The sequence below is a fragment of the Hemitrygon akajei genome, chromosome 23 (assembly GCF_048418815.1).
Source record: "Hemitrygon akajei chromosome 23, sHemAka1.3, whole genome shotgun sequence".
NCBI lineage: Eukaryota > Metazoa > Chordata > Chondrichthyes > Myliobatiformes > Dasyatidae > Hemitrygon > Hemitrygon akajei.
In genome coordinates, this window is record NC_133146.1 from 17,333,070 (window position 1) to 17,360,324 (window position 27,255).

Genomic DNA, 27,255 nt, shown 5'->3' on the forward strand with positions numbered 1-27,255 from the left:
GGAACAAATATTACCCCTCAACCATCAGAAAGGAGATCACTCAATCCTGGGACATCTGGACATCAAAGACGAGTAGATCAGGATGTTCTTTATCATCTACAGCTCAACATTCAATACTATCATCCCCTCAAAAACTAATCAACAACTTTCAAGTCCTAGACCTCAATACTTCCTTGTGCAACTAGGTCCTCGATTTCCTCACTTGCAGACCCCAGTCAGTTCCGGTCGGCAACAACATCTCCTCCACAATCTTCATCAGCAAAGTTGCACCACAAGGCTGTGTGCTTAGACCCCTGCTCTACTCACTTTATACCAAGGACAGTGAGGCTAAGCACAGCTCCAATGCCGTATTTAAGTTTGCACACAGCACCACTGTCGTGGGCCGAATCAAAGCTGGCAATGAATCAGCATTTAAGGAGGAAATTGAAAATCTGGCTGAGTAATGCCACAACAACCTTTTTCCTCAATGTCAGCAAGACCAAGGAGATAATTATTGACTTCAGAAGGAAACCAGAGGTCCATGAACCAGTTCTCATCTGAGGATCAGAGGTGGAGAGGATTAGCAACTTTAAATTCCTTGGTGTTATAATTTTAGAGGACCTGACCTGAGCCCTGCACCTAAGTTAAATTAAGAGTAAAGTATGGTAGCAGCTCTACTTCCTTAGGAGCTTACAAAAATTTGGCATGACATCTAAAACTTTGATGAAATTCTATAGGTGTGGTGGAGAGTATATTGACTAGCTGCATCACAGGCTGGTAAAGAAACAGCAACGCCCTTGAATGGAAAATCCTACAAAAAGCAATGGATACAGCCCAGTCCACCATGAGTAAAGCAGTCCACATGGAGTGCTGTCACAGGAAAGCAGCATTTATCATCTGGGTGATGGGGGTCCCTGATTATGCTGCCTTCAGGAAGGAGGTACAGGACCCACACCAACAAATTCTAGAACAGTTATTACCCCCTCAACCATCAGGAAGGAGGTACAGGAGCCTCAGGATCCACATCACCAGATTCTGGAACAGTTATTACCCCCTCAACCAATAGGGAGGTGGTACAGGAGCCTCAGGACCCACACTACCAGATTTTGGAATAGTTATTAACCCCTCAACCAATAGGAAGGAGGTTCAGGAGCATCAGGACTCACACCACCAGGTTCAGGAACAATTACTCTTAAACCATCAGGCTCCAAAACCAGAGAGGATAACTTCACTCAACTTGCCTTATCTGTGAAATGTTCCCACGATCTTTGGACTCACTTTCGAGGACTCTTCATCTCATGTTCTCAATATTTATTGCTTATTTATGATAATTATTTCTTTTTTATTTGCAGTTTGGTGTCTTTTACCGACTGGTTGTTTGTCCTGTGGATGTGGTCTTTCATTAAATCTATTGGAGTCCATGGAGTATGTTCACAAGAAAATGAATCTCAGGGTTGCATATGGTGACGTATATGTACTTTGTTAATAAATTTACTATGAACTTTGAACCCTTTCTACCTTAGCGACATTTTTCCTGCAGTGTGGTGAGCAAACACAGTCTCATCACCGCCTCGTACAGCTGCAATATGACAGCCCAATGTTTGTGCTGAGTATAGTGTTTTGGTTGGATCTCAGGTTGTGAAAAGAAGCTACAGAAATACAAGCCAACCTATTGGTTCCAACCAGAGGCTCTTCAGTATCAGCTCAGAAAATTACAGCTTTCTTTCTGTGGGACTGAGCAAATGTTATTTAGAGATACAGCCCATGCGCCTATGTTGCCCGGTTACCCCCACGTGACCAACTGATTAACCTGTACGTCTTTGGAATGTGGAGGAAACCCATGCCATCACGGGGAGAACGTGCAAACTCCTTTCAGACAATGGTAGGAACGGAACCCTGGTGGCTGGTGCCTTACGCTAACTGCTATGCTAGTGAAACAACGTCCCCTGCTGAGGTGGTCCTGGATAGCCAAGGGAAGAAGAGCAGGAACGGCCACCCAGCGATTTTCAAAGGCTTCCACTGGAAGGCGCAAGTGTGGGGAGTGGGGGCACGAAGCAGTATTCAGTCTGTGACGTACGTAGCACCTTATAAAGGAGGATAGTAAAAGGTTCTTTAGGTATGTGAATAGCAAAAAAATAGTTAAGACCAAAATTGGGCCATTGAAGACAGAAACGGGTGAATTTATTATGGGGAACAAGGAAATGGCAGATGAGTTGAACAGGTACTTTGGATCTGTCTTCACTAGGGAAGACACAAACAATCTCCCAGATGTAATGGTGGCCAAAGGAACTAGGGTAAAGGATGGACTGAAGGAAATTTATATTAGGCAAGAAACGGTGTTGGATAGACTGTTGGGTCTGAAGGCTGATAAGTCCTCAGGACCTGATGGCCTGCATCCCAGGGTACTTAAAGAGGTGGCTCTAGAAATCGTGGACGCATTGGTAACCATTTTCCAATGTTCTATAGATTCAGGAACAGTTCCTGCTGATTGGAGGGTGGCTAATGTTGTCCCACTTTTCAAGAAAGGAGGGAGAGAGAAAACAGGGAATTGTAGACCGGTTAGCCTGACGTCAGTGGTGGGAAAGATGCTGGAGTCAATTATAAAAGAGGAAATTACAACACATTTGGATAGCAGTAGAAGGATCAGTCCGAGTCAGCATGGATTTATGAAGGGAAAATCATGCTTGACTAATCTTCTGGAGTTTTTTGAGGATTTAACTATGAAAATGGACAAGGGAGATCCAGTGGATGTAGTGTACCTGGACTTCCAGAAAGCTTTTGATAAAGTCCCACATAGGAGATTAGTGGGCAAAATTAGGGCACATGGTATTGGGGGCAGAGTACTGACATGGATTGAAAATTGGCTGGCTGACAGGAAACAAAGAGTAGTGATTAACAGGTCCCTTTCGGAATGGCAGGCTGTGACCAGTGGGGTACCGCAAGGTTCGGTGCTGGGACTGCAGCTGTTTACAATATACATTAATGATTTAGATGAAGGGATTAAAAGTAACATTAGCAAATTTGCTGATGACGCAAAGCTGGGTGGCAGTGTGAAATGTCAGGAGGATGTTATGAGAATGCAGGGTGAATTGGACAGGTTGGGTGAGTGGGCAAATGTATGGCAGATGCAGTTTAATGTAGATAAATGTGAGGTTATCCACTTTGGTGGCAAGAACAGGAAGGCAGATTACTATCTAAATGGAGTCAAGATAGGAAAAGGGGAAGTACAACGAGATCTAGGTGTTCTTGTACATCAGTCAATGAAAGCAAGCATGCAGGTAGAGCAGGCAGTGAAGAAAACTAATGGCATGCTGGCTTTTATAACAAGAGGAATTGAGTATAGGAGTAAAGAGGTCCTTCTGCAGCTGTACAGGCCCTGGTGAGACCCCACCTGGAGTATTGTGTGCAGTTTTGGTCTCCAAATTTGAGGAAGGACATTCTTGCTATTGATGGAGTGCAGCGTAGGTTCACAAGGTTAATTCCCGGAATGGCGGGACTGTCATAGGTTGAAAGATTGGAGCGACTGAGCTTGTATACACTGGAATTTAGAAGGATGAGAGGGGATCTGATTGAAACATATAAGATTATTAAGGGATTGGACACACTGGAGGCAGGAAGCATGTTCCCACTGATGGGTGAGTCCAGAACTAGAGGCCACAGTTTAAGAATAAGGGGTAGGCCATTTAGAAGAGAGATGCAGAAAAACTTTTTCACCCAGAGAGTGGTGGATATGTGGAATGCTCTGTCCCAGAAGGCAGTGGAGGCCAAGTCTCTGGATGCATTCAAGAGAGAGTTAGGTAGAGTTATACATAGCGGGGTCAAGGGATATGGGGAGAAGGCAGGAACGGGGTACTGATTGTGTATGATCAGCCATGATCACAGTGAATGGCAGTGCTGGCTAGAAGGGCCGAAGGGCCTACTCCTGCACCTACTGTCTATTGTCTATTATGTTCAGTAAGTGAATCAATCCGTGCCTGTATGCAGCGAGACTCAGACAACATTCAGACGTGAGCTAATAAATTACAAGTTACAATCGCCCAACCACCTGCCCCAAGTCCCCCATCACCCCGTCAGCTCACTGACCAGGAATTACGCTGGAGCAGTCATCAAAGTCAAGATAAATGTGTATACTTTACTAGACTACCCTGAGATTCATTTTCTTACAGGCATTAACATGAAAATAATGAAACACAACAGAATTTATGAAAAAGCTGTACATAAATAAAGGCTAACAAACAACCAGAGTGCAAAAAAAGATGAGTTGCTCAAATAAAACAATAATACTAAGAACATCAGTTGCAGAGTCCTTGAATGCGAGTCTGCAGGTTGTGAAATCAGTCCAGAGTTGAGGTGAGTGAAGTTATCCAGACCGGTTCGGGAGCCGATGGTTGTAGGGTAATAACTGTTCCTGATCCTGGTGGTGTGGGGCTTAAAGCTTCTGTAGCTCCTGCCTGATGGTAGCAGTGAGAAGAGAGCATGGCCTAGATGGTAGGGGTCTTTGATTATGCATACTGCCATGTAAGTACTGCCACAAAAATACTAACAACAGGTCAGAGGCAGACCAGCATCAAGTGACCTACTCCCAACACCCCAAAGCTGGTCCGTTTTGAGTAATTTCTCCCCAAATTGAATCCCTCCCCTCCATAATTAGGCACGGCGTTGAGACAGGTCTGCGACTCTGACAGCCGAGTAGCCTGCTGCTGTTTCTTGCCAGGGGCTGCACTCGTGCAGGTGGAGCTGGTGCTGGACTGAGTGCTGGGAAGATGGAAAGTGAAGGAAAGGTCCCTCAAAGTGGGAAATTGCTACAAGGCAAGAATAGAATTTTTAAATATATTTTCCTGATTAAACATGGATGATATACCATATTTTCACCTTTGCTAAGGGGCGGCATGGTAGCAAGGAGTTTAGTGCAACATTTTACAGCACCAGTGACCCGTTCAGGTCCTGCCGCTTCCTGTATAGCCTGTACATGCTTCCTGCAATCACATGGATTTTCCTCCGGGTGCTCCAGTTTCCTCCCACATTCTAACGTTGCACGGGTTAGGGTTAGTACGTTGTGGGCGTGCCTCTTTGGCACCAGAAGCATGGCGATGCTTGCAGACTGCCCTGAGCAAATCCTCAGACAAACACTAAAAGACCATTAGACATAAGAGTAGCATAAGGCCATTCAGCCCATCGAGTCAGCTCCGCCATTCCAACACGGCTGACTTATTATCCCTCTCAACCCCATTCTCCTGCCTTCTCCCCGTAACCTTTGATGCCCCTGACTAATAAGACATGGGAGCAAAATTAGGCCATTCAGGAAACGACACAGTTCACTGTACGTTTCGACGTACGTGCGACAAATAAAGTTTATCTTAACTCTTAAAAACAAAAATCGCACACATCAGGCATGAGGAATTGCTGCTCGACACAGAAATAATGCTGACATCATAACCTGTCAGGAGTAATTAATCAAACTATTTATTCCTGGAATGTGGACAAGTGCCCTGGTGTAGGCAAGAGTGCTGTTTGATTCAAACAAATGTGTTGCTGGTTAGCTCAGGGAGATGGGAACCGTCACAGTGATCCACAATGAAATAGCACACTAGGCCCCGATATTAGATCTCACTCCCTAGAACTCACCAGTGGACATTAACAAAGACAGCTTCTGCATTCCAACATTTCTACAACAATTGTAACTTACATTTTGATTACGCTCTTTCTGAGTGATAGGGCTGCTAACGCAACCCCTGTACTGTGCAGTATTCTTGTTCTACAATGCAAACAAAGACAATTTTCTGCTTTTTGGAGCTTGTTCTGGCTTGTGGCTACCTTCAGTATCGAAAACAGTCAGGCAAAGAGCAGCTTCTCACCTCTCACCCACTGGTTATAAAGTCATAGAGCACTGCAGCACAGAAACAGACCCTTTGGCCCATCTAGTCCATGCTGAACTGTTATTATACCAAGCACAGTCAACCCTCACTTGGAACATGGTCCTCCCATGTTCCTCCCATCCATATTCTTACCCACAGATAGCTTCTCTTAACTGTTGTAGTCAAACCCACAAACACAACATCCACTGGCAGTTCGTTCCACTCTCTCACCACCCTCTGAGTGAAGATCCCCCTCAGACTCCTCTTAAACATTTCACCTTTCACCCATGAACTAGTCTCCCCCAACCTCAGTGGAAAAAGCCTGCTTGCATTTACCCTATCTGTGGATGTGAACTTCCCTCAACTGAGGACATTTACTGCAGCAGGTGCATAAAGAGGACCTGGAAGATCATCAGGGACACCAGTCACCCCAACCATAAACCGTTTCTGCTGCTTCCGTCTGGCATACGGCACTGCAGCAAAAAGGCTATGGGACAGCTTCTTTCTACAAGCCATTAGATTTATAAATTCATATGTCTGTACATTGCGATGGAGTCATAACACAAAGATTTTTTACTCCCTTGCATTGTGGGATGGATGTAAGATTTAAATAAATTCACTTCAAATTCTATAACCCTCATAATTTTATTAAATCAGCCTTTACTCTCCTACGCTCTACAAAACGAAGCCCTAATCTATTCAACCTTTCCCTATAACTCGTAAATGTAATATCCAGGTAAGGTTCATCTAACTGACTGTGAAATGATTGTTGGTGCCAGATGGGGTGGTTTGAGTATCTCAGAAACTGCTGTTCTCCTGGGATTCTCACACACAACAGTCTCTAGAGTTTACAGGGAATAACAGCAAAATAAAAAACCCCAAACAAATACATCCAGTGAGCAGCAGTTCTGTGGGTGAAAACACATTGTTAATGGGAGAGGTCAGAGAATGGTCTGACTAGCTCAAGCTGACAGGAAGGTGACAGTAACTCAAATAATCAGGTGTTACAACAGTGGAGTACAGATCATCGCTGAATGCACAACACATCAAACCTTGAAGTGGTTGGGCTACAGCAACAGACGATCACAGACATACACTCAGTGGCTAATTTATAAGGCACAGGAGGTACTTTACTCTTGTATTCTTCCACCTCATTCTTGTAATCTTGTACAAACTGAATATGCAAAACTCCTGCATTAACGAACGTTCACCCACGTGTGCCAGCAAAGCCCACACACAGATACGCACACACCTGTACTTGCAAACACAGTTAGCAGATGAGAATGGACCATGACATGGCTGGCATTGATTTTCTTTCCAAGGACATTTCGTACGTAGCTCAAGAAGTTCACAAAACAACAAATAAGTAAAGCTGTGCATTCGCTTTAACGTTTATTACTAAAATTCACTCGCGCTTCCTGAGAATAGTTTTCATGTAAACACTCTTCGTGCATCCGATATGCTCTGCAATTCCCTGAGCTCATCATTAAATAATCAGATTCAGCAGGGATGGGGAACCCCACTCAGTTATATCTGTCACTATTTAAAAAAGAGAGGTGTTTCACTGCAAACAAGAGAACTACTATGTTACAGCAACAGTTGGAGAAAATGGCTCTGAAGTCCTATCAAAGAATATCTCAGAATAACTCTTGCATATGGAGCGTCTTTCAAGGGTCACAAAGTACAGCAAAAGCAGCAAAGTACTTTGAAGTGCGGAGATTCCTGTGACAGAGAGAACATGGTTCCCACACACAGGGAGAGAGTGACCAGGTCACCAGCATAAGCAAATCTGGCTGTGGGACAAACATTGGTCAGAAGCTAATGAAATGCCGACAGGATAACGTGTGAACTACCCTTTATTCACTCGTGGGTTGTGGGTGGCAGCCATTGCCCCTTTAAACGGCTAGGCTTGCTAGCCATTTCTGAAGGCAGGTTACAGTCAGATTGGTGAGTCTGGAGTCACAGAAGCAAAATTGAGGAAGAATGGGAATCTCCTTCTGCAAAGGCCAGTAGTGAAGAGTATGGCTTTTAAAACAGCTTCACAGCTACCACAACTGACACTTTGGAAAAGTCCAGATTTATTTAATTAACATAATTAAAATTCCCCAGCTACTATGAGGGATTCAGACTCATTCATCCAAGCCTTTCAATGGCTAGTCTTTTTTTAGCTATCACACTAAACTCAATTCATGGAAACATATATAAACAAAACACAACCATTCGGTCCCTTAATGTGACGCTGTGTGCCTCACTGACTTAATAAAACAGCCCACTCATCATGGACATTCTCCCTTCTGCCCCCTCCCCTGGGGCAGAAGATACAAAAGTCTGAAAGCACGTGCCACCAAGCTCAAGGACAACTCAATGCCACTGTTATCAGTCTCTTGTATGGGCCTCCAAGGTGGACGGTTGGCCTCACAATCTACCTAGTTATGATCCTGTAGTTTATCGATTACCTGCACTGCACTTTCTCCAGGAGCTTTCAAACTTTATTCTGCTTGTTATGGTTTTACACTAGTTGAACTCAATGCATTGAGTAACGATTCAATCTGTATAAAAGTATGCAAGACAAACCATAAACACAAAGGATTCTGCTGATGCTGGCAATCCAGAGCAACACACACACACACGCACACAATGCTAGAGGTACTCAGCAGCATCAGCGGAGGGAAATAAACAGCAGATATTTCGGGTCAACACCATCTGGACCCGAGAGGGGGCAGAAACCAGATTGAGGAGGGAATGAGTGAAAGGTGACAGGTGAGACCAAGGAGGGATAAGATGGAAAGGTGGAGGGGTGGGGATGAAGTAAGAAGTTGGCAGGTGATAGGTGGGAGAGGCTAAAGGTCTGAAGAAGGTGGTGGGGTGAAGGGAAGGACAAGCCTTTGACTGTATCTTTGTACATGTGACAATAATAAACAAAAAATAATAATCCCTCTCAATGCTTCATTCCAGCTTATATCCCTCCAAACCTTTCCTAACCAATGACCTGTCTGAGTGTTTTTATAAAGTCTGTACTGTACCTGCCTCGACCACTTCCTCTGGCAGCTCACTCCATATTTTTACCACCAACTGTGTAAAGAAGTTGCCTCCTCTGTATCCTATCACCTTAAACCTATCCTATCCCAATATTAATGTTGCAAAAGCTGGAAGTGCCGATGGTGATCAGGCATTCACAATGGAGGTCCCAGGAACTCAGAAGTCTGAGGCGGTACATAAACACTGCCCGAGCTTATCAATCTTTAACAATTCTTACTGATGCACCATGGAGAGCATCCTATCTGGATGCACATCGGCTTAGTAAGGCAACAGCTCAGCCCACGACCACGAGAAGCTGCAGAGAGGTTTAGACACGGCTCAGGGACCAGCCTCCCCTCTCTACCTCTCGCTGCCTCAGTAAAGCAGGCGGCGTAATCAAAGTCCGCACCCTCCCTGGACATTCTCTCTTCTCCCCATCGGGCAGAAGACACAAAAGCCTGAACACATGTACCACCAGGCTCAAGGACAACTTCTATCCCACATCCTTCGATGGATCGCTTTTATAACAACATGAACTCGGCCTCACCATCTACCTCGTTAAGATCTCTCACTTCATCGCTTAACTGCACTGCACATTTTTGGTAGTCTTCTACACTTTATTCCGCATTGTTGTTGTTTTACCTTGTGTTAATTCAATGCACTGTGTAATAATTTAATCTGTGCAAGCAGTATACAAGCTTTCCTACGTGCTTTGGGACACTGCGACATTGTACCGACAGCAGATATAATGGCAAACTGGGCCGCAGGTGAGCCTCCCACCCAGAAATGGGCACCTTTCACTTGCAGTGTTACTCTGAATAGATACAACGTGCTAGGCCAGGTAATCATGCCGAGGGACTCTTCCACAGAGCCTCTTGCCTCTGTCCACTCAGCCGCATCTGATGCTCACGACTACTGCCCCAGTTTGTGTGCAGAGAACGGGAATGCAGAATGCAACAGATCAGTGGCGCACCAGTTAGTGCCACGACCCCACGGCGCCAGAGAACCGGGTTTAATCCTGCTGTCTGTGTGGAGTTTGCACGCTCTCCTTGTTACTGCATGTGGTTCCCCCCCAGATTCGCTGGTTTCCTCTCCCACCCCAAAGATGGGAGGGCTGGGGGCTATAAGTGGCCCCTGGTGTGTGAGGGAGGGGGAGAATCATGGGGGAGCTTCAGAGACATGTGTGTGAGAGAGAAAAATAAGTTACAGAGGTGCAGAGAGATAGAAGGGGACTAGCCTGATGAGATTAACCTGTTGGGAGCTGGCAGGAAATTGATGGGCCGAAGAGCTTCCTTCTGTGTCATAATATGCAAGGAAGTGCTAAAAAGTTTTATTTCTTTTTGTTTTTGTTCATAATCCAGTCACCCTCAGCCTTCGCCCAACCAAGCTTCACTTGCTCTGAGGTGCCCTGAATGTCTCGAGTCGGTGAAAGGGACTGCAGAAATAACTCCCAATGACTTCAAAAACATTCATCTGCCCAAATTAAACATTACCCCTCCAAGCTCTGCAGTGTACTGAAAGTATCTGCAATTAAGAGATTCTTCGACAGACACACAAACGCGAGATAAATGGAGGGTTTTGCCTCATGTTGGAGGGGCAATTTAGATTGATTGAAGAGAAGGTCAGCATAGCATCGCGGGCCAAAGGGCCTGTACTGTGCTCCATGTTCACGTTCCAATTTTTGGAAAGACTTGGTTACTATCCCTCAGTCCATAGAGGTGCAGTAAGTTGTGAGAACACTATGCTGGCGGCAGAAGTGCAGCAACACTTGCGGGCTGCCCCCAGCGCATCCTCTGACTCTGTTGGCTGTTGATGCCAAATGACACACTTTCACTATTGTGTCTCGATCTACGTGTAACAAATAAAGCCGATCTTAATCTTCCAGAGGGAATTCCGTTGCTTAGGTCCCATACAACTGAAGGCATGGTCACCACTGGAGCTTCTGAGGGCAAAGGCAGCTGCTACTGCAGTTGAGAAGGGGGCGCCGAGCCGCCTCCTCCTGCTGAAGATGCTCGCACTGTGTTGATGGGGAGGGAATTCCAGGATTTGGATTCAGTGGTATTGAGGGACCAGCAGCAAATTCCCTCATGTTTGGAAGAGAACCTGCAACTTGGTATTGGTATTAGTTTATTATCCTCAAATGTACCAAGATCAGTTTTGTTTGTCTGCTATCCAGACAGATCGTGGTTCCTTAAGGTTGTCATAGCTGGGTGGGTGGGGAATAAGCTCCCACTGTCTGTTGAACGCTCCCAATGGAATTGCCTCAAATAGCCGCTGACAACCAAGTCCAACTATTGGCCTTCACCTGTGGCTCAGCTACCAAGCCCAGCAGAACTGTTTCTACTCAGAGTTACTGGCGCCTTAAAACTAGTAACTTCGGGCAGATGGGGCTTGTCAGCCGCGGTTGGCAGCTCATCTAGAAGGAAAACTCTGATTTCAAACCTGCGCTGCCTTGTGGCTATACCCACTCACGGGGAAGGCTTCAAGAGTAAACCCCGAGGGAACAATCTGGAGCTGGAGTCCCCAGGGCAGTCCTTCATCGAGTTCAACGCTGCCTGGCAACTCCTGCAATGCCGCTGGTGCCGAACTGTATCGGATTCTGCCGTTCCTTTGAGTTCATCAGTTCCTCGGAGGGGAGAAGCCTGCTACATGGGAAACAGCTTGCTCTCCATATTGTACGACCCTGGCTTGCCTGTGTCAGCCAGGATGCAACATCCATGTTTGATCCTGACCAACGGAGGGCCTCTAGGCAGATTATGACAAACTTAAGTACATTGAGATGGGAAAAAGGAAAGGAATGTAGTGTCACGGTTATATTCAGTACAGTTAGGCAAATATTGTGCAAGGGCCACGATGAGATAGACTGGGTGCTCCCCTGTGCCTGCTGTCCCGCTCCTCCTCAATCTGTCAGGAGACCCTGAGTGATAACTGCAATACACTTTACAGGGAGCACACTACACTCTGTGCATCAGGAGTGGAAGGGGTTAAATGTTTAGGGTGGTGGACTGAGTCAGAGTCAGGTAGGCGTGCAACTTGGAGGGGACCCAGTGCGCCCACGTGCAAGCTGCCCTTGTCTGTCTTGGGGGGTGGGGGGGATGGTGGTGGAGACAGAGCAGTCCCCAGATGGGAGGACTTTGCAAGGTCATCTGGCTGTGTTTGATCAGAGCCTAGGTCAAAGAGAGATGGTCTGTCTGGTTTTAATTCCTTCTGTTACAACACAACCGAGGGCTTGCTCAGCCAACTCGGAGGGGAAGACAAGGCAGAATTTCTCCTCTGAAGGACATTGCTGATGTAGGCAGGTTTTTACAACAATCCGGTCGTTTTGTGGTTATTAATGCAAGAATTATTTTTTTTTAATTTCAAATCCCACCAAGCTCTCTGGATTGTTGGTCAGGTCTCTGCATTAATAGCTGGTCCCCCTCTGTGCCATCACCCTACCCGGAGGTTGCCTCTGGTGGGGGACACATGAAAAGCCAGGGTGAGAGAAGGGTGATGGGACTGGAGGAAGTTAGCAGAGAGAGCAAGGCAGGGGAGGATACTTGAAAACTTCAGTTGGACGTCAGGGTGATTTTCTCAGCTTGGGAGTTGTTGATACCCACAACAGCAACTAGGAAACTCCTGGGGGACCAGGAATCACACCCAGGACCCCAGGTATCTGGGCACCCAAACTCCTGCAATGTACAAACCCACAAAAACAACACATGAAGCCACCATGTTGAGTGGTAGACCTCAGACACACTCCTTTATACAAACAACTCAATCAACATGGTGGTGGCACCACAGGGTAACTACAGCAGATGTGAAATATCAGTCAAGTGACGCACTCTCGGGAAGAGAAATGCAAAAGTTTACAGACCGTACGTCCTCTGGAAGGACCTCTAGTCCTGCTTTTTTTTTGGGGAGTGGTGAATGCTAGAGACACAGCATTTGCCTGTGCATATCACATGTGTGAGAGAAAGAGAGAGGGTGTGTGTGTGTGTGTATGAGTGTGAGTGGTGTGTGTGTGACTGTGTGTGTGAGTGAGTGTGAGTATGTGTATGCATGTGAGTGAGTATGAGAGAGAGAATGCATATGTGTATGTGTGCGGGAGAGTGTATGAGTGTGTATGTATATATGGAAATATAAAATATTCAGCAGGCATCATTTTGTTAAACACTGCGGGTATCCTTGGACGAGAAAGTTCCTCACCAATCAAATCTAAAATGGTTCAACCACAAAAAAACACATTAAGGCATTTTTCTCTCTTGCCCTCCTCACAGAACATACTGAAACCAAGAGGAAGGTAAAGCCACAGGCCTAAATACCAGCTCCACACAAACCACACATTTCCACATCAATAAAGTTAATTGGTCAGCCATTAGTTACTGGAGTATACTGTACTCACCAGGACACGAGCAACCTCCTGACATTTTTCACATCTCTGAACTCCCTTCCTATGTGTGTGTGTGGAAATACGTTTCCTTTTAAATCCTTTTTTTTTGCCTCTTCTGGTTTCGAGACAACACAGCCTGCCTCTCTCTCTCTCTCTCTCTCTCTCTACTTCATGGTGCCCTGTGTGTGTTGATGTCACGTACTGAAATCTCTGGGAAGGAGAGAGAAAAAGAGAGAGAGAGGGACCGTCAGACAAACAGGAAGCAGAAATTATTCATTCCCTCAAAGCAGAATACCTCCACTCATTAATATGCAAATGTAAAATTCAGTGGGTGGAGTGTGTGTCTGGCAGTGTAACCCAGGAAACAGGGATGGCAAAGCCTGAACAAGCATGTGACCCAGATTTCCTCTCTCTCTCTCTGTTCTCCGCGCTCACAACCTTCTCCTGCCGCCCATCACCACCCTCTCCACAATCCCAGCGAGCTGATCCGGCCTTGTTTATCCCCATCGCCCCCCTCCACTTCCCTATCCTTGCTCCTCCCCTCACCAACCTCCAGCTCCCAGGATCTGGGAGACGCGAATGCTTAACCCTTTCCGGGAGGCGGCCGAACAACATTTGGGAAGGAATGTTATGCTGGATGAGAAATTAAATGATGCAAGCTCAGCAAATGGCTGTCCTTTTCCACTGCGTACTGAGACAAGCAAATTGAAAGGATCCACCCTTCATTTCACGATTTCCTTCGCGGCACTAAGGCCATTCGGCCCACCAAGCGTGATTCCCGGTTAGGTGACAAAGACTTTGGTCTCACAACCTCAGTGGACCTTCTCTCAGAGGGGCTTCCGACCAAACATCAAAAATATGAGAATTAATCTTTCAGACGCTGCCTAGATTCACGATTCAAATTTGTTTAATGTAATTAAGCAAGTTTAAAGGAGAACAAAATAATTATTACTCCAGATCTGATGCAGCACAAAAAACACAAAAGATAAAGAACACAACAATAATTTAAAATACAATAAATAAATACATAAAATTGCTTATATACATGGATGGATTGTATGTCCATAAAGTGATGCTAGGCTGTAGATAAGGTGACTGACAGGAAATAATAAAGTGGTGGTGGGTTAGCGGGTGGAGATGTTGATCAGTAATAGGAAAGTAACGGTTTTTGAGTCAGGTGGTCTTGGTGTGAGGGCTTTGTAGCCTCCTCCCTGGTTAAACGGCTTCTGCAAGACTTGGAGACACAAGAGAGCACAGATGCTGGAACCCAGAGCAACACACAGTCTGCTTGACCACTGACATCGAGTTTGAGGAGATCTGCTGCCCAGCAACCCCCCAATTTAATCCTAGACTAATCACGGGACAATCCACGACTAATTAACCTATTCACCAGAATGTCTTTGGACTGTGGGAGGAAACTGGAGCACCTGGAGAAAACCCATACATCCCACGGGATGGTGTAGAGACTCCTTACAGACGACGTTGGAATTGAACTCCAAAATCCAATGCCCTGAGCTGTAACAGCGTTGTGCTAACTGCTACGCTCCCATGCGCCCCTTGTACCTGCTAGCCCATTCATTAAGATCCAATCAATCCGATTCTGGCATCAGTGCAACCTTTCTGTCTGTTTACCCTGTATCCTTTCACTTACCCCGCCACCTGAAAATCTGCCTTGCATGTACTTAGTGTCTCTGCCTCTTCTACACTCCGGGGAGAGAATTCAGAATCAGATTCAGGTCTATTATATAATTATTGAGATACAACACGGAACAGGCCCTACCAGTCCTTCGAGACATGCTGCCCAGCACCCCCCGATTTAACCCTAGCCTAACCACAGGACAATTTACAATGACCAATTAACCTTCCAACCAGTACATCTTTGGACTGTGGGAGGAAACCAGAGCCCCCAGGGAAAATCCATGTGGTCACCAGGAGAACGTACAAGATCCTTACAGGCAATGGCGGGAATTGAACCCTGGTCTCTGGTACTGTAAAGTGTCGTGCTAACCATTACTTCACTTTACCACCACTGACCTCCACTTGGTGGCCACTTTATCAGGTACCTCCTGTAGCCCATCCACATCAAGGTTTGACATGTTGTGCATTTAGAGATATTTTTCTGATCCACTGTTGTGTGGTTATTTGAGTTACTGTTGCCTTCCTGTCACTTTGAACCAGTCTGGCCATTCTCCTCTGACCTCTCTCATTAACAAGGCGTTTTTGTCCACAGAACTGTCAAACCTGATTTTTTAATTTGATTTTCAAATCTGTGGTGTGTGAAAATCCCAGGTGATCAGCAGTTTCTGAGATACTCAAGCCATCCGGCCTGGCACCAACAATTATTCCACGGTCAAAAGTCACTTAGATCACATTTCTCCCCCATTCTGATATTTGCTCTGAACGACAACTTGACCAAGTCTACACGCTTTTATGCGTTGAGTTCCTGCCACCTGATTGGCTGATTAGGTATTTGCATTAACGAGCAGGTGTACCTCATCAAGAGGCCACTGAGTGTATATTGTGAAATTAGTTGTTTTACAGCAACAGTTAATGGGCAATACAGAAAAAGTAACTAGAAGTTACTGTAAGTTACACTAAGGAATGCGAAAGAAATAAATAGGTAGTGCAAAAATTGAGCAGAAGAGTGAGGTTGTGTTTATGGGTACCTGGACTGTTTGGAAATCTGATGGCTCTCCACAGTACATTCCAGATTCAAGATTCAGGATTCATTTATTATCAAAGAGTGTATAAATTATATAACCTTGAGCTTTGCTTGCTCACAGGTAGCCACAAAACAAGAAACCTGAAAGAACCCAATTAGAGAAAGAAAAAGAATAAAAAATCAAACTAAAAGACCAACACACGATGTGCAAGAAAAAGAAATAAAATAAGTCATGCAAGCAATTGAAGCGAACGAACAACAGCACCTTCACCACTCTCTGACAGAAGAAATTCCTCTTCCTCTCGGCTCTTAAACCTGATACTCTGCCCTCCACATGCCGACTCTCCCAAGACAGGAAGCAGCCACTCATCACACCCTATCAATCTCCTCAGCACCACACAACGAGACTGTTCTGCATTCTTTCGCACCCTGGGGAGGACAGGCCGCTTAATCTTTCATACCTGGAACGATGCCTGTTCACCGTGACACTTTAATAAACCCTCAGTGAGGGAGAATTGGATGCCCACACATCTTTGCTCTGGGGTCTCTACCAATTTCCCATCAAAGTCAAGGCAGGAGTTCTGGAGAAAATGCGGAAAATCTCCTCTGCTTTTGTGGTGCCAAAGTACATTTATTGTCAAAGTCGCCAGAGACTACCTTGAGATTCATCTTCTTGCAGGCATTTACAGGAAATTAAAGAAATCCAATAGAATTTAATGAAAAATTATAAATTGACAAATATCCAATGTGTAAAAGAAGACAAATCGTGGAAATAATAAGATAATGCTGAGAACATGAGTTGTAGATCCTTGAAAGTGAGCCTCAAGAATGCGTGCAGAGCTCACTGCTCTACTCAATCTACACCCCTGACTGCGTACCTGGGCACAGCCTAAATGCCATCTATAATTTACCAATGACACAACTATCATTGGCAGAATTTTAGATGGTGATGAGGAGATGTACAGGAGTGAGATAGATCCTCTGGCTGAATGGTGTCACAACGACTTTGCACTCATCGTCGATATGACTAAGGGATTAAGTGTGAGCGTCAGGAAAGAGAAGTCAAAGGAACACACTCCAAACCTCACCAAGGGAACAGAAGTGGAAGGGGTAGGCGGTTTCAAGTTCCTGGGTGTCAACATCTCTTGAAATTGTATCCCGGGCCCAACGTGAGGCAGAGCGTAACCAGAGGCTGTCAGTGTCAGGAGTCTGACAGGGAATTCAGCAGAAACTCTTTCTCCTAAAGAACGGTGACTCCCACAGAAAAGGGTGGGGATCGTTTGTATCGACATGTTTAAGGGGAGTTTGGACAAGCGAATGTGACAAAGGGTTAAGCTGAAACTGAGATGGGGAAAGCAAGGGGCAGGCTCAACATGAGCCTTGATGCCAGCACAGACCTGGTGTGCGGAATGGCCTGTTTCAGTACTATAAACTGTAAAAGTGCAGGAGTTTTTCCTGCAATTGTAATAAACGCTGCAGCTTCACTTCTGGAGTATTGTGAGCAGTGCTGACATTGGACAGGGCCCAGCAGAAGTTCACAAGCATAATCCCAACTATGAAAGGGTTAATGTATGAGGAGCATTTGATGGCTCTGGCACTGTATTTGATGGCGTTTCGAAGAATGAGGGGGCATCTAATTGAAACCTATCAAATATTGAAAAGCCTAGGTAGAATGGAGGTGCAGAGGATGTTTCCCATAATGGGGGAAGCTTAGGACCAGAGGGCACAGCCTCAGAATAGAAGTACCTCCCTTTAGATTAAAGTTGAGGAATAATTTCTTTAGCCAGTGGGTGGTGAACCTTTGGAATTCTTTGTCTAAGATGGCCATTGAGGCTAAATCATTGGGCATATTTAAAGTGGAGCTTGTTAAGTTCTTGATTAGTAAAGGTATCGAAGGTTATTGGGAGAAGGCAGGAGAATGGGGTTAAGAGAGATAATAAATCAGCCATGATGGAATGGGAGAGCAGGCTCAGAGGGCCGAATGGCCTAATTTGCTTCTATGTCTTATTGTCTAACTGATACACATGGAAGATATTGGGGTTATATGTCAGAAATAGAGCCCAGTACATTTACTTGAAGTCTATTTAACACGTAAACTGGAGGACAGATTTCTTTCAAAGTATTCATTACTGGATTTGTCCAAGGGATATATTATTGAGGACACCAGGAACGATTTGCCTGAACTTTCTGAAATAATGCCACAGTGTCTTTTACATCCATGCATAGATGATCTCAGATTGGAGCCCAATGGAACAATGGCACATTTTAGCACAGTTCTACGCTCTCTGCGCCCCCTCATATACCACGGCACACCCTCAGCACCAGCCCTCTGCCGATGCCACACAGCAGAACAGGGAATGTTAGCCTGTACTGAATGCTCATGGCTTAACCACATGACTTACTGACTCAGACACAAACGGGAAGCTGTAGCAAACAGAGTGAAATGAAAGAACATGAGGGAACACAGTCCGAGGGGGTAGAGGAACTAATGGGGATCCATGGATGTGGGTCTCATCTGCTGCAAACTCTCCTCTCCCAACTCTGAATCATTTAATCATTTTCAGCTGTCCCTTCTTGCCAAGAGTCAAGGCATTTTTCTCAAGGCCAGTCCAATTCCAAACAAAACATTCCTGAGGATAATCATCCTTAAAGTAATTTTGTTCACGGACACAAGGAAGTTTCTGTTCAGGCTGATTGCTTTGGGCAGACGGCCAGGACTTTATCAGACGAGAGAGGGGCCTACTAAAGGCCCAGCATTGCCTAGCACATCGCAGGAACACCCAGAGGGGACAGAGCCTTCACCACATGGGGAGATGCAAGTACAGGAGAGTGTGTTAGGAGGTGGCCACGAGGACAGCCTAGCGTTCTGTGCACTCTCAGGGCGTGGTGCATTGCACAGGGTCTGTGCACACTGATGATACTGAGCAGTGGATCTGCACACGCTAATGTCATGGTGCATTGGGTTTCTGCACACATACATGGTGGGTAGCATAACGTTTACGGCACCATTAATCAGAGCTCAATTCGCGCTGCTGTCTGTAAGGAGCTTGCATGTTCTCCCTGTGACTGTGTGCTACGGTTTCCTCCCGCATCCACAGACCTTAGTGATTTGTGGAGATGCCAGAAACATGGCAACATTTGCAGGCTGTCCCCAGCATGTTCCTGGACGTGCAGGTCATTGATGCAAATGATGAGTTACTCTGTACGTTTCGATGTACACGTGACAAATAAAGCTAATCTTGTTTCTTTGGTTTTGTGCATGCTGACGGCATAGTGCACAGGATCTGTGAGCTCTGTGCACAGAGAGCTGATTTAACTGAATGCTTGACTTGGGAGTTATGGATATAAAAGAGTCCTTACAGACTGATGGGGTTGACTCTCATAAAATACAAGGGTCTACTCCTAACTCTAGACCTTAAGATTACTGCTAGACTCAGTACGAGGCAGACCAGGGCGTACTTTAACTGAGATATCTCTGGAGAGACAGAACAGCAGAGGTTTGCACAGGAAGCTGAAAGCTGATGATCCAATCAGCTGTTTATCACAGCACAAACTGCATCCAAACAAAGACACTGAGGGAGCTATGTGATAAAGTCCCTGCCATTCCTATTACTCAAATGAGCAAAGGCATTTCTAGAAGGAGTCAGGAAATGCAACACTCAGCTGTTTAGCCTGTGTCTAATGCATACATAGTACGGCAGAAGTGCCACGGCACATTGAGTCTGTGTTATCTCTGAGGTGAGCTATACCATAAGCCCCATTCTCTGCTCTTTGCCCAAAGTCCTGCCAGTCTTTCTTGACTGCCTACCCAATGTGTCTTTGAGCTCTCTGATTGATTCTACTACCACTACAATCAGGACAACAAATTCTAAATCATACACACTCTGCATAACGTTTTCTCTTGCTCAATTGTATAAAGGTCGTGTCCCTGGCACTTTGAACCATCCAATAATATCCAGCTGCCCTCGCTCATGACTTTTTTTAAATTTAGAAATACAGCATTAACAGACCCTTCTAGCCCTACAAGTCCGGGCTGCCTAAATTACACCCATGATCTTACCTTAAATGAAGTGAAGAAAATGGCAGCTGGTCAAGGAGCATCAGTACAGAAAGAAACTGTTAATGTTTCAAGATGATTTATTCACTTGATTTTTTAAAAAATCATTAAGAGATACGGCATAGAATAGGCCCTTAGAACAGTGCTGCCAGTAACCCACTGGTTGAACTCTAGCTAATTATGGGACAATTTGCAATGACCAATTAACCTACCAACCGGTACGTCTGTGGAGTGCGGGAGGGAACTGGAGCTTGTGGAGGAAACCCACGCATCCCACGGGCTGACTTTTCAGCAGAACTGTCTCAGTCTTCTTTGCTTTACTGTATGAAAGACTATTCCAGATCCTCCGTGCTAACCTTGTAGCTGAAATCTTTCATCCCTGGAACTGTTTCAGCCACCATTGAGCAGGAGGTACAGAAGCCTGAAGCCTTACACTTCCAGGTTTAGGAACAGCTACTTCCTATCATCAATCTGGTCCTTAAACTAACCACCCTACCACAGCTATGCACCCCTTGCATTACTTTGGACGTCTTCAATTGTGTCTACGTTTTGCTTTGCACTAAGTCATGATTTTTTCTCCTCCACTCTATGGTACCATTTTAAGTATAATTTAGACTCTGTGCCTTATCTGTCCCAACATGCCTGTTGCTGGTGCAAAGCAAGTTTTTCATTGCACTGTGCCTCACCGTATATGTGCACATGACAATAAACTTGACAAGCAAGGGGAAAGAAGTTTAGTGGGATAGACAGAGTTGTGGATTTGAGCTTAATATCAGTGAAATGTGTCATTTGTATAAACAACCGACACAGCCTGCAAGTGTCACTACACATTCCAGTGCCAACATAGCATGCCTACAAGGTGGGAGTGGAGGATGCTATCACGTATTTGCTGCACAAATCACTCTCTCACCTAGATGGGGTCAGTTGTGCTGTGAGGATTACATTCCTTGACTTCTCTAGTGCCTTTAACACCATCCAGCCCAAGATCTTAAGGCACAAACTAACGGAGATGGGAGTAGACTCTCACATGGTGGATTGGATAGTGGACTACTTGACAGATAGACCTCAGTATGTGCGGTTGGGAGACTGTAGGTCTGACACAGTGGTCAGCAGCACAGGAGCGCCACAGGGAACCGTACTCTCTCCGGTCCTGTTCACCCTGTACACATCTGACTTCCAATATAACTCGGAGTCCTGCCATGTGCAGAAGTTCGCTGATGACACGGCCATAGTGGGGTGTGTCAGGAATGGACAGGAGGAGGAGTATAGGAAACTGATACAGGACTTTGTGATATGGTGCAACTCAAACTACCTGCGTCTCAATGTCACCAAGACCAAGGAGATGGTGGTGGACTTTAGGAGATCTAGGCCTCATATGGAGCCAGTGATCATTAATGGAGAATGTGTGGAGCAGGTTAAGACCTACAAGTATCTGGGAGTACAGTTGGACGAGAAGCTAGACTGGACTGCCAACACAGATGCCTTGTGCAGGAAGGCACAGAGTCGACTGTACTTCCTTAGAAGGTTGGCGTCATTCAATGTCTGCAGTGAGATGCTGAAGATGTTCTATAGGTCAGTTGTTGAGAGCGCCCTCTTCTTTGTGGTGGCGTGTTGGGGAGGAAGCATTAAGAAGAAGGACGCCTCACGTCTTAATAAGCTGATAAGGAAGGCGGGCTCTGTCGTGGGCAAAGTACTGGAGAGTTTAACATCGGTAGCTGAGCGAAGGGCGCTGAGTAGGCTACGGTCAATTATGGAAAACCCTGAACATCCTCTACATAGCACCATCCAGAGACAGAGAAGCAGTTTCAGCGACAGGTTACTGTCGATGCAATGCTCCTCAGACAGGATGAAGAGGTCAATACTCCCCAATGCCATTAGGCTTTACAATTCAACTGCCAGGACTTAAGAACTTTTTTTTTTTTTTTTTTTTTAAAGCTATTATTAATGCTTTTTGAGTTAGTGATTTAGATGCATATCATATTATTACTGAGTTAAGTATTGTATGTAATGAGTTTTTGCTACAACAAGTGTATGGGACATTGGAAAAAATGTTGAATTTCCCCATGGGGATGAATAAAGTATCTATCTATCTATCTACAATGCTTGGCAGAGCAACACAGAACACAGTTGAGCCATGAACAGGGATTGGGGGGGGGGGGGGGAGGGTGGGTTTGCAGTGTAAAGGGATCAAGTGCCCTGCTCTTTTTACAGTATGTAAGTGAGGATTAACTTTGGGAAGATCCACCACAATTATCCAGTGATAAGTAGAAGCTGCTTTGATTTATATTATAAATTCCCCAAGTTTGGAAGGGTACCGGTTGACTTAATTGAGAAGTTTAAAATGATCAAAGGATTTGTTCAGAAACTGCTTCTTCACAAAAAGCAAAATGGAAACACATTTGAACTCAAGGCGATTCTGCAGATACTGGAAATCCTGATCAACAGACACAAAATGCTGGAGGAACTCATCAGGTCTGGCAGCATCTATGAAAAGTCAGCCCGTGGGATGCGTGGGTTTCCTCCACAAGCTCCAGTTCCCTCCCGTACTCCACAGATGTACCGGTTGGTAGGTTAATTGGTCATTGCAAATTGTCCTATAATTAGCTAGAGTTCAACCAGTGGGTTACTGGCAACACTGTTCTAAGGGCCTATTCTATGCCGTATCTCTTAATGATTTTTAAAAAAAATCAAGTAAATAAATCATCTTGAAACATTAACAGTTTCTTTCTGCATTGATGCTCCTTGACCAGCTGCCAAGACCCTTCATCAGGACTGGAAAGGAAGGGGGAAAAAGCCAGAATAAGGTGGTGGTGGGGAGAGGGGAAGGAGTACAAGCTGGCGGATGATAGCTGAAGCCAGGTGAGAGGCAAGGTGGATTGGTGGGGGTGGGGTGGGGGAACGAAGAATGGAAAAACTGGGAGGTCTTCGGTGGATAAGGTAAAGGACTTAAGAATTAATTTGGTGGAAGAGGAAAGTGGACCATGGGAGAAAGGGAAGGAGCAATGATACCAAATGGAGGTGACAGGAAGGGAAGGAGAAGAAGTAAGAGGGCAGCCGGAATGGGAAAAGGAAGAAGAGCAAAGGGAGAGGATGGAGAAACTACCGGCAGTTAGAGACATTGATGTTCATGTGTCAAGTTGGAGGCTACCCACATGGAAATCTGTTCACCCCAAAAGCTTTGCATGGTTGGGCCGCAGCCCAGAGAACTCCGGGATTGATGGATCTTAGAAAATTAAAACTTTACCAATGCTGGAAATCTGAAATACATATGCAAATGGCTGTAGCACCTGTGGAGAGAGATGAAGATTCTCTATTTCTTTCTGAAGGATTTTTCTTGGACAAGTCCTGGAGTTAGGGGAACCGAATTATCAACTGAACAAGCTTAAAGCAAGGAATGGTCCACCCAGTTTGTGCAGTCAGAGTAACAAAGTTTTCAGTCTACGCTGTCACAATCCTCAAATGTGATGGGACAAAGGTGTATGATAGAAGAGCAGAGAGGGAGCTTTATTGTGTATTTGACTCGTGCCTGGGAGTGTCTGATGAGTTAGTGTAGGAGGTTTACTTTGTGTCCAACCCCTGCCATCCCTATCACATAATCAGAATCAGGTTTAATATCACCAGCATATGCCATGAAATTTGTTGTCTTTGCGGCTGCAATACAATGTACCAATTAATAATAGAGAAAAAGCTGTTAATTACAGTAAGTATATATATTAAATAGTTAAATTAAATAAGTAATGCAAAAATAAAACAAAAATAGTTAGGTAGTTTTCTTGAGTTTAATGTCCATTTGGGAATATGATGGCAGAGGGGAAGAGTGTGTGAATTGCTGAGTGTGTGTCTTCAGGCTCCTGTACCCCCTCCCTGATGGTAGCAATGAGAACAGGGCATGTCCTGGGTGGTGGGCATCCTTAATGATGGACACTGTCTTGTTGAGGCATTGCTCCTTGAAGATGTCCTGGATACTACAGAGACTCGTGCCCATGATGGAGCTGGCTATGTTTACAACTCTCTGCAGCTGATTTCAATCCCGTGCAGTCGTTCCCACCTCCCCTCCCCTCCCCAACACCCCTCCATACCAGATAGTGATACAGCCAGTTAGAATGCTCTCCACGGTACATCTATCTATAGAAATTTGCGAGTGTCTTTGGTGACGTACCAAACCTCCTCAAACTCCTAATGGAACATAGGCACTGTCCTGCTTTCTTTGTAGCTGCATCGATATGCCGGGCGCAGGGTAGATTCTCAGAGATGTTGACACCCAGGAACTTGGATCCTTGAGTTCCAGAGTTAGAAATAGGCCCTGCAGCCCAACAAGTCTATGCCAACCAAGAAGTCTGCTTCAGCTCGTCCCATTTCCCCCACCTATGGCCCTTATTCCTTTAAATGTTCCCTATCCATGTACCCCATCTAAATGTCTTTTATATATTGTAATTGTCGCCACCTTTGCCAGAGTCTAGTAGCTTGCTCCACATACCAACCATTCTCTGTCTGAATAATTTGCTCCTTTCATCCTCTTTAAATCTTTCCCCTCTCTCCTTAGACATCTGCCTTCTAGCTTTCAACTCGACTACTCTGTGGAAAGACTGTGACTATCCTCATCTACCGAAGCCCTTTATGAGTTTTTATACGTACGTGTATAGAGGTACATCACAGTAACAAGCCACCAAATGTGACCTTTGGAATGTGACACAGCGGATGTGGATAGTGGGCGAGTCTAGGACCAGAGGCCACAGCCTCAGAATAGAGGGACGTCCATTTAGGAAAAAGCTGAGGAGGAATTTCAGTGGAATTCATTGCCACAGACAGCTGTGGAGGCCAAGCCATTAGGTATATTTAAAGCGGAGGTTGATATAGGTTCTTTATTAGTCAGGGTGACAAAGGTTAAGGGGAGAAGGCAGGAGAATGGGGTTGAGATGGTGATGCACCATCAATAGCTCTCGGAGATGTAAGGCGAGAGATAGGCTTTTATTAGCTGGAAGAAAGCACCGTCAGCAGCAAGAGACCATCACACAACATCCTGGAGACTGAGGGAGGAGCAGTGCCTCCAATCGCTTTTATACAGGGGTCTGTGGGAGGAGCCACAGGAGCAGACAGCAGGGGGGCGTGTCCAGACGGGTATATGTGTAGTTCACCACAGATGGATAATAAATTAGCCATGATAGAATGGCGGAGCAGACTCAATGGCTTATGTTTTATGATCTTATAACTGGAGCACTTGGAAATCATGGGGAGAACATATAAATTCCTCTTAACTGTTTAACTACTGTGCCACCTTTCTACAAGAGCATCCCTCATTCTTCTTCACACCAGGTAAAACAGTCCTGGCCTACTCTGTCCTGCTCAAGCCCTCTAGTACCAGGAGTGCATGATGGGACACTGAAAGAGAGTTTTACTCAATGTTCTAAAGCAGGCTGTCCCAGCCTGCTGGTGAATGACATTACTCTGACTATCCACCAGTACATGTACCAGTTTCAGAGGTGCAGGGGGTTTTTCTTTGATATTAAATCTAGCAAATGGCTGCTCCCACCCATAAGGAGACAGTCAGATGAGCTTCCATGGAACTAAGAGCAAAGAGAGATGGCAGTGCTCCAAAGTGGTTTGTTATCACTTAGATCCTCAGGAATTTGCACTGTCTCCTGGTCGAATTCCAAGATTCCACAAGCGACGTAAAGCCCCCGGCTTTGAGCAAGTGTTTGCATTTCAATGACACCCTTCATGGCCTCTTCATTGTAAAGAAATTAACTCTGCCCCTGCTTCATGGCAGGCAAAAGTGATTTATTAATGTGAATCCCTTCTCTCCCTTTCAGATGTGGCCTGAATGGGAGCATTTCCTAATTTCAGGATCTATAAACCTTGGAAAGGTTTACACAAATTCAGTGTAGGAAATATTCCTGCCAATCTACGTGCATCACAAAACAATCTGCTAATAACTAGATAACGTGTTTTAGTTGGCTATGTTGATTAGGTATAGACATTGACCATTATATCAGGGAGATCGTGGTGGTTTCCAAAAAATGTGATTACTTAAAACAAAAGTACAGTACTACATACCATTCCAAAATCCAACCACCTCTCACGATTTCTCACAAATATCCTGACTACAAACTGTCCAAACTGCGTCACGCAAAGACTCCACAGTTTTCCCAATCTTTCTCTAAGCATCAACCACTTTTATTTGCCCTAAAACATTAACATTGTTTAAAGATGAAAGATTAAAAGATTATCTTTATTTGGCACATGCTCATTGAAACAGTGAAATGTGTTGTTTGTGACAAGCAACACAGCCCAAAGGTGTGCTGGGGGCAGCCCACCCGTGTCACCATGCTTCCTGTGCCAACTTCCATAGCCACAACTTACTTGTCCGTTTTTGGAATCTGGGAGGAAACGAGAGCACCCAAAGGAAGCATGCATTGTCATGAGGATAATTTACAAACTCCTTACAGACAGCAGCAAGAATTGAACCCCAATAGCGATCACTGGTGCTGTAAACTGTTACACTAAGTGCTATGGTACCATGGTACCCTTTATTCCTTTACATTGAACCGGCTGATTTTCTTTTCAACCTCTCCCCACCCCCCCCCCATCTTTTCTCCGTAACTCTTAATCAATCAGTAACCTATCAACCGGGTAGGCTGAGAAGGAGCAAGGAAAATCAGATGGAGGAACAGCGGATCGAGCATCACCTGCAAGTTGGAGGCCTAATGTCTGTGAGTCTGTGACTGCGAGTCCAGGCCCGATGTCTGCGAGTCTGAGAGTTCAGTATTGGACTGTTGTTGTTTGTCATCTACACATCAACGATCTGGATGATGATGTGGTAAACTGGATCAGCAAATTTGCAAATGACACCAAGATTGGGGGCTGTCGCGGACAGCAAGAGAGCCGATTGAAGCTTGCAGAGGGATCTGGACCAGACAGAAAAATGGGCTGAGAAAACAGCAGATGGAATTTAGTGCAGACAAGTGTGAGGTGTTGCACTTTAGGAGGACAAACGAGGGTAGGACTGGCATGGCGAGCATAGGGCACCATGGAGTGCGATAGTACAGAAGGATCTAGGAATACAGGTCCATACTGGCATCACTGGTAGATAGGATTGTAAAGAAAGCATTTGGCATATTGGCTTTCATAAATTAATGAATGTATTGAGTACAGGAGATGGGATGTCATGTTGAAGTTGTATAAGGCGTTGGTGAGACCTAATTTAGACTATTGTGTGCAGTTTTGGTCACCTACCTACAGGAAGGATGGCCAACAAGTTTGAAAGAGTGAAGAGAAAATTTAAAAGGATGCTTGATGCACCATCAATAACTCA

At 45.2% G+C, this 27,255-nt stretch overlaps 1 protein-coding gene across 3 annotated transcripts in view; it reads right to left on the reverse strand.

Annotated features, from left to right (window-relative positions):
- The window catches only part of LOC140715202 (LIM domain-binding protein 1), a 94,506-nt gene extending 80,906 nt beyond the window's left edge, over positions 1-13,600 (reverse strand). Inside the window, exon 1 of one of the 3 annotated variants that reach the window (XM_073027055.1) lies at positions 13,237-13,600. In XM_073027055.1, the coding sequence (XP_072883156.1) occupies positions 13,237-13,261 (25 nt within the window). In that variant the 5' untranslated portion in view covers positions 13,262-13,600. The remainder of the gene's footprint in view (positions 1-13,236) is intronic. The other 2 variants (XM_073027058.1, XM_073027052.1) reach the window with 2 other exon arrangements.
- Between the last annotated feature and the right edge of the window lie 13,655 nt (positions 13,601-27,255).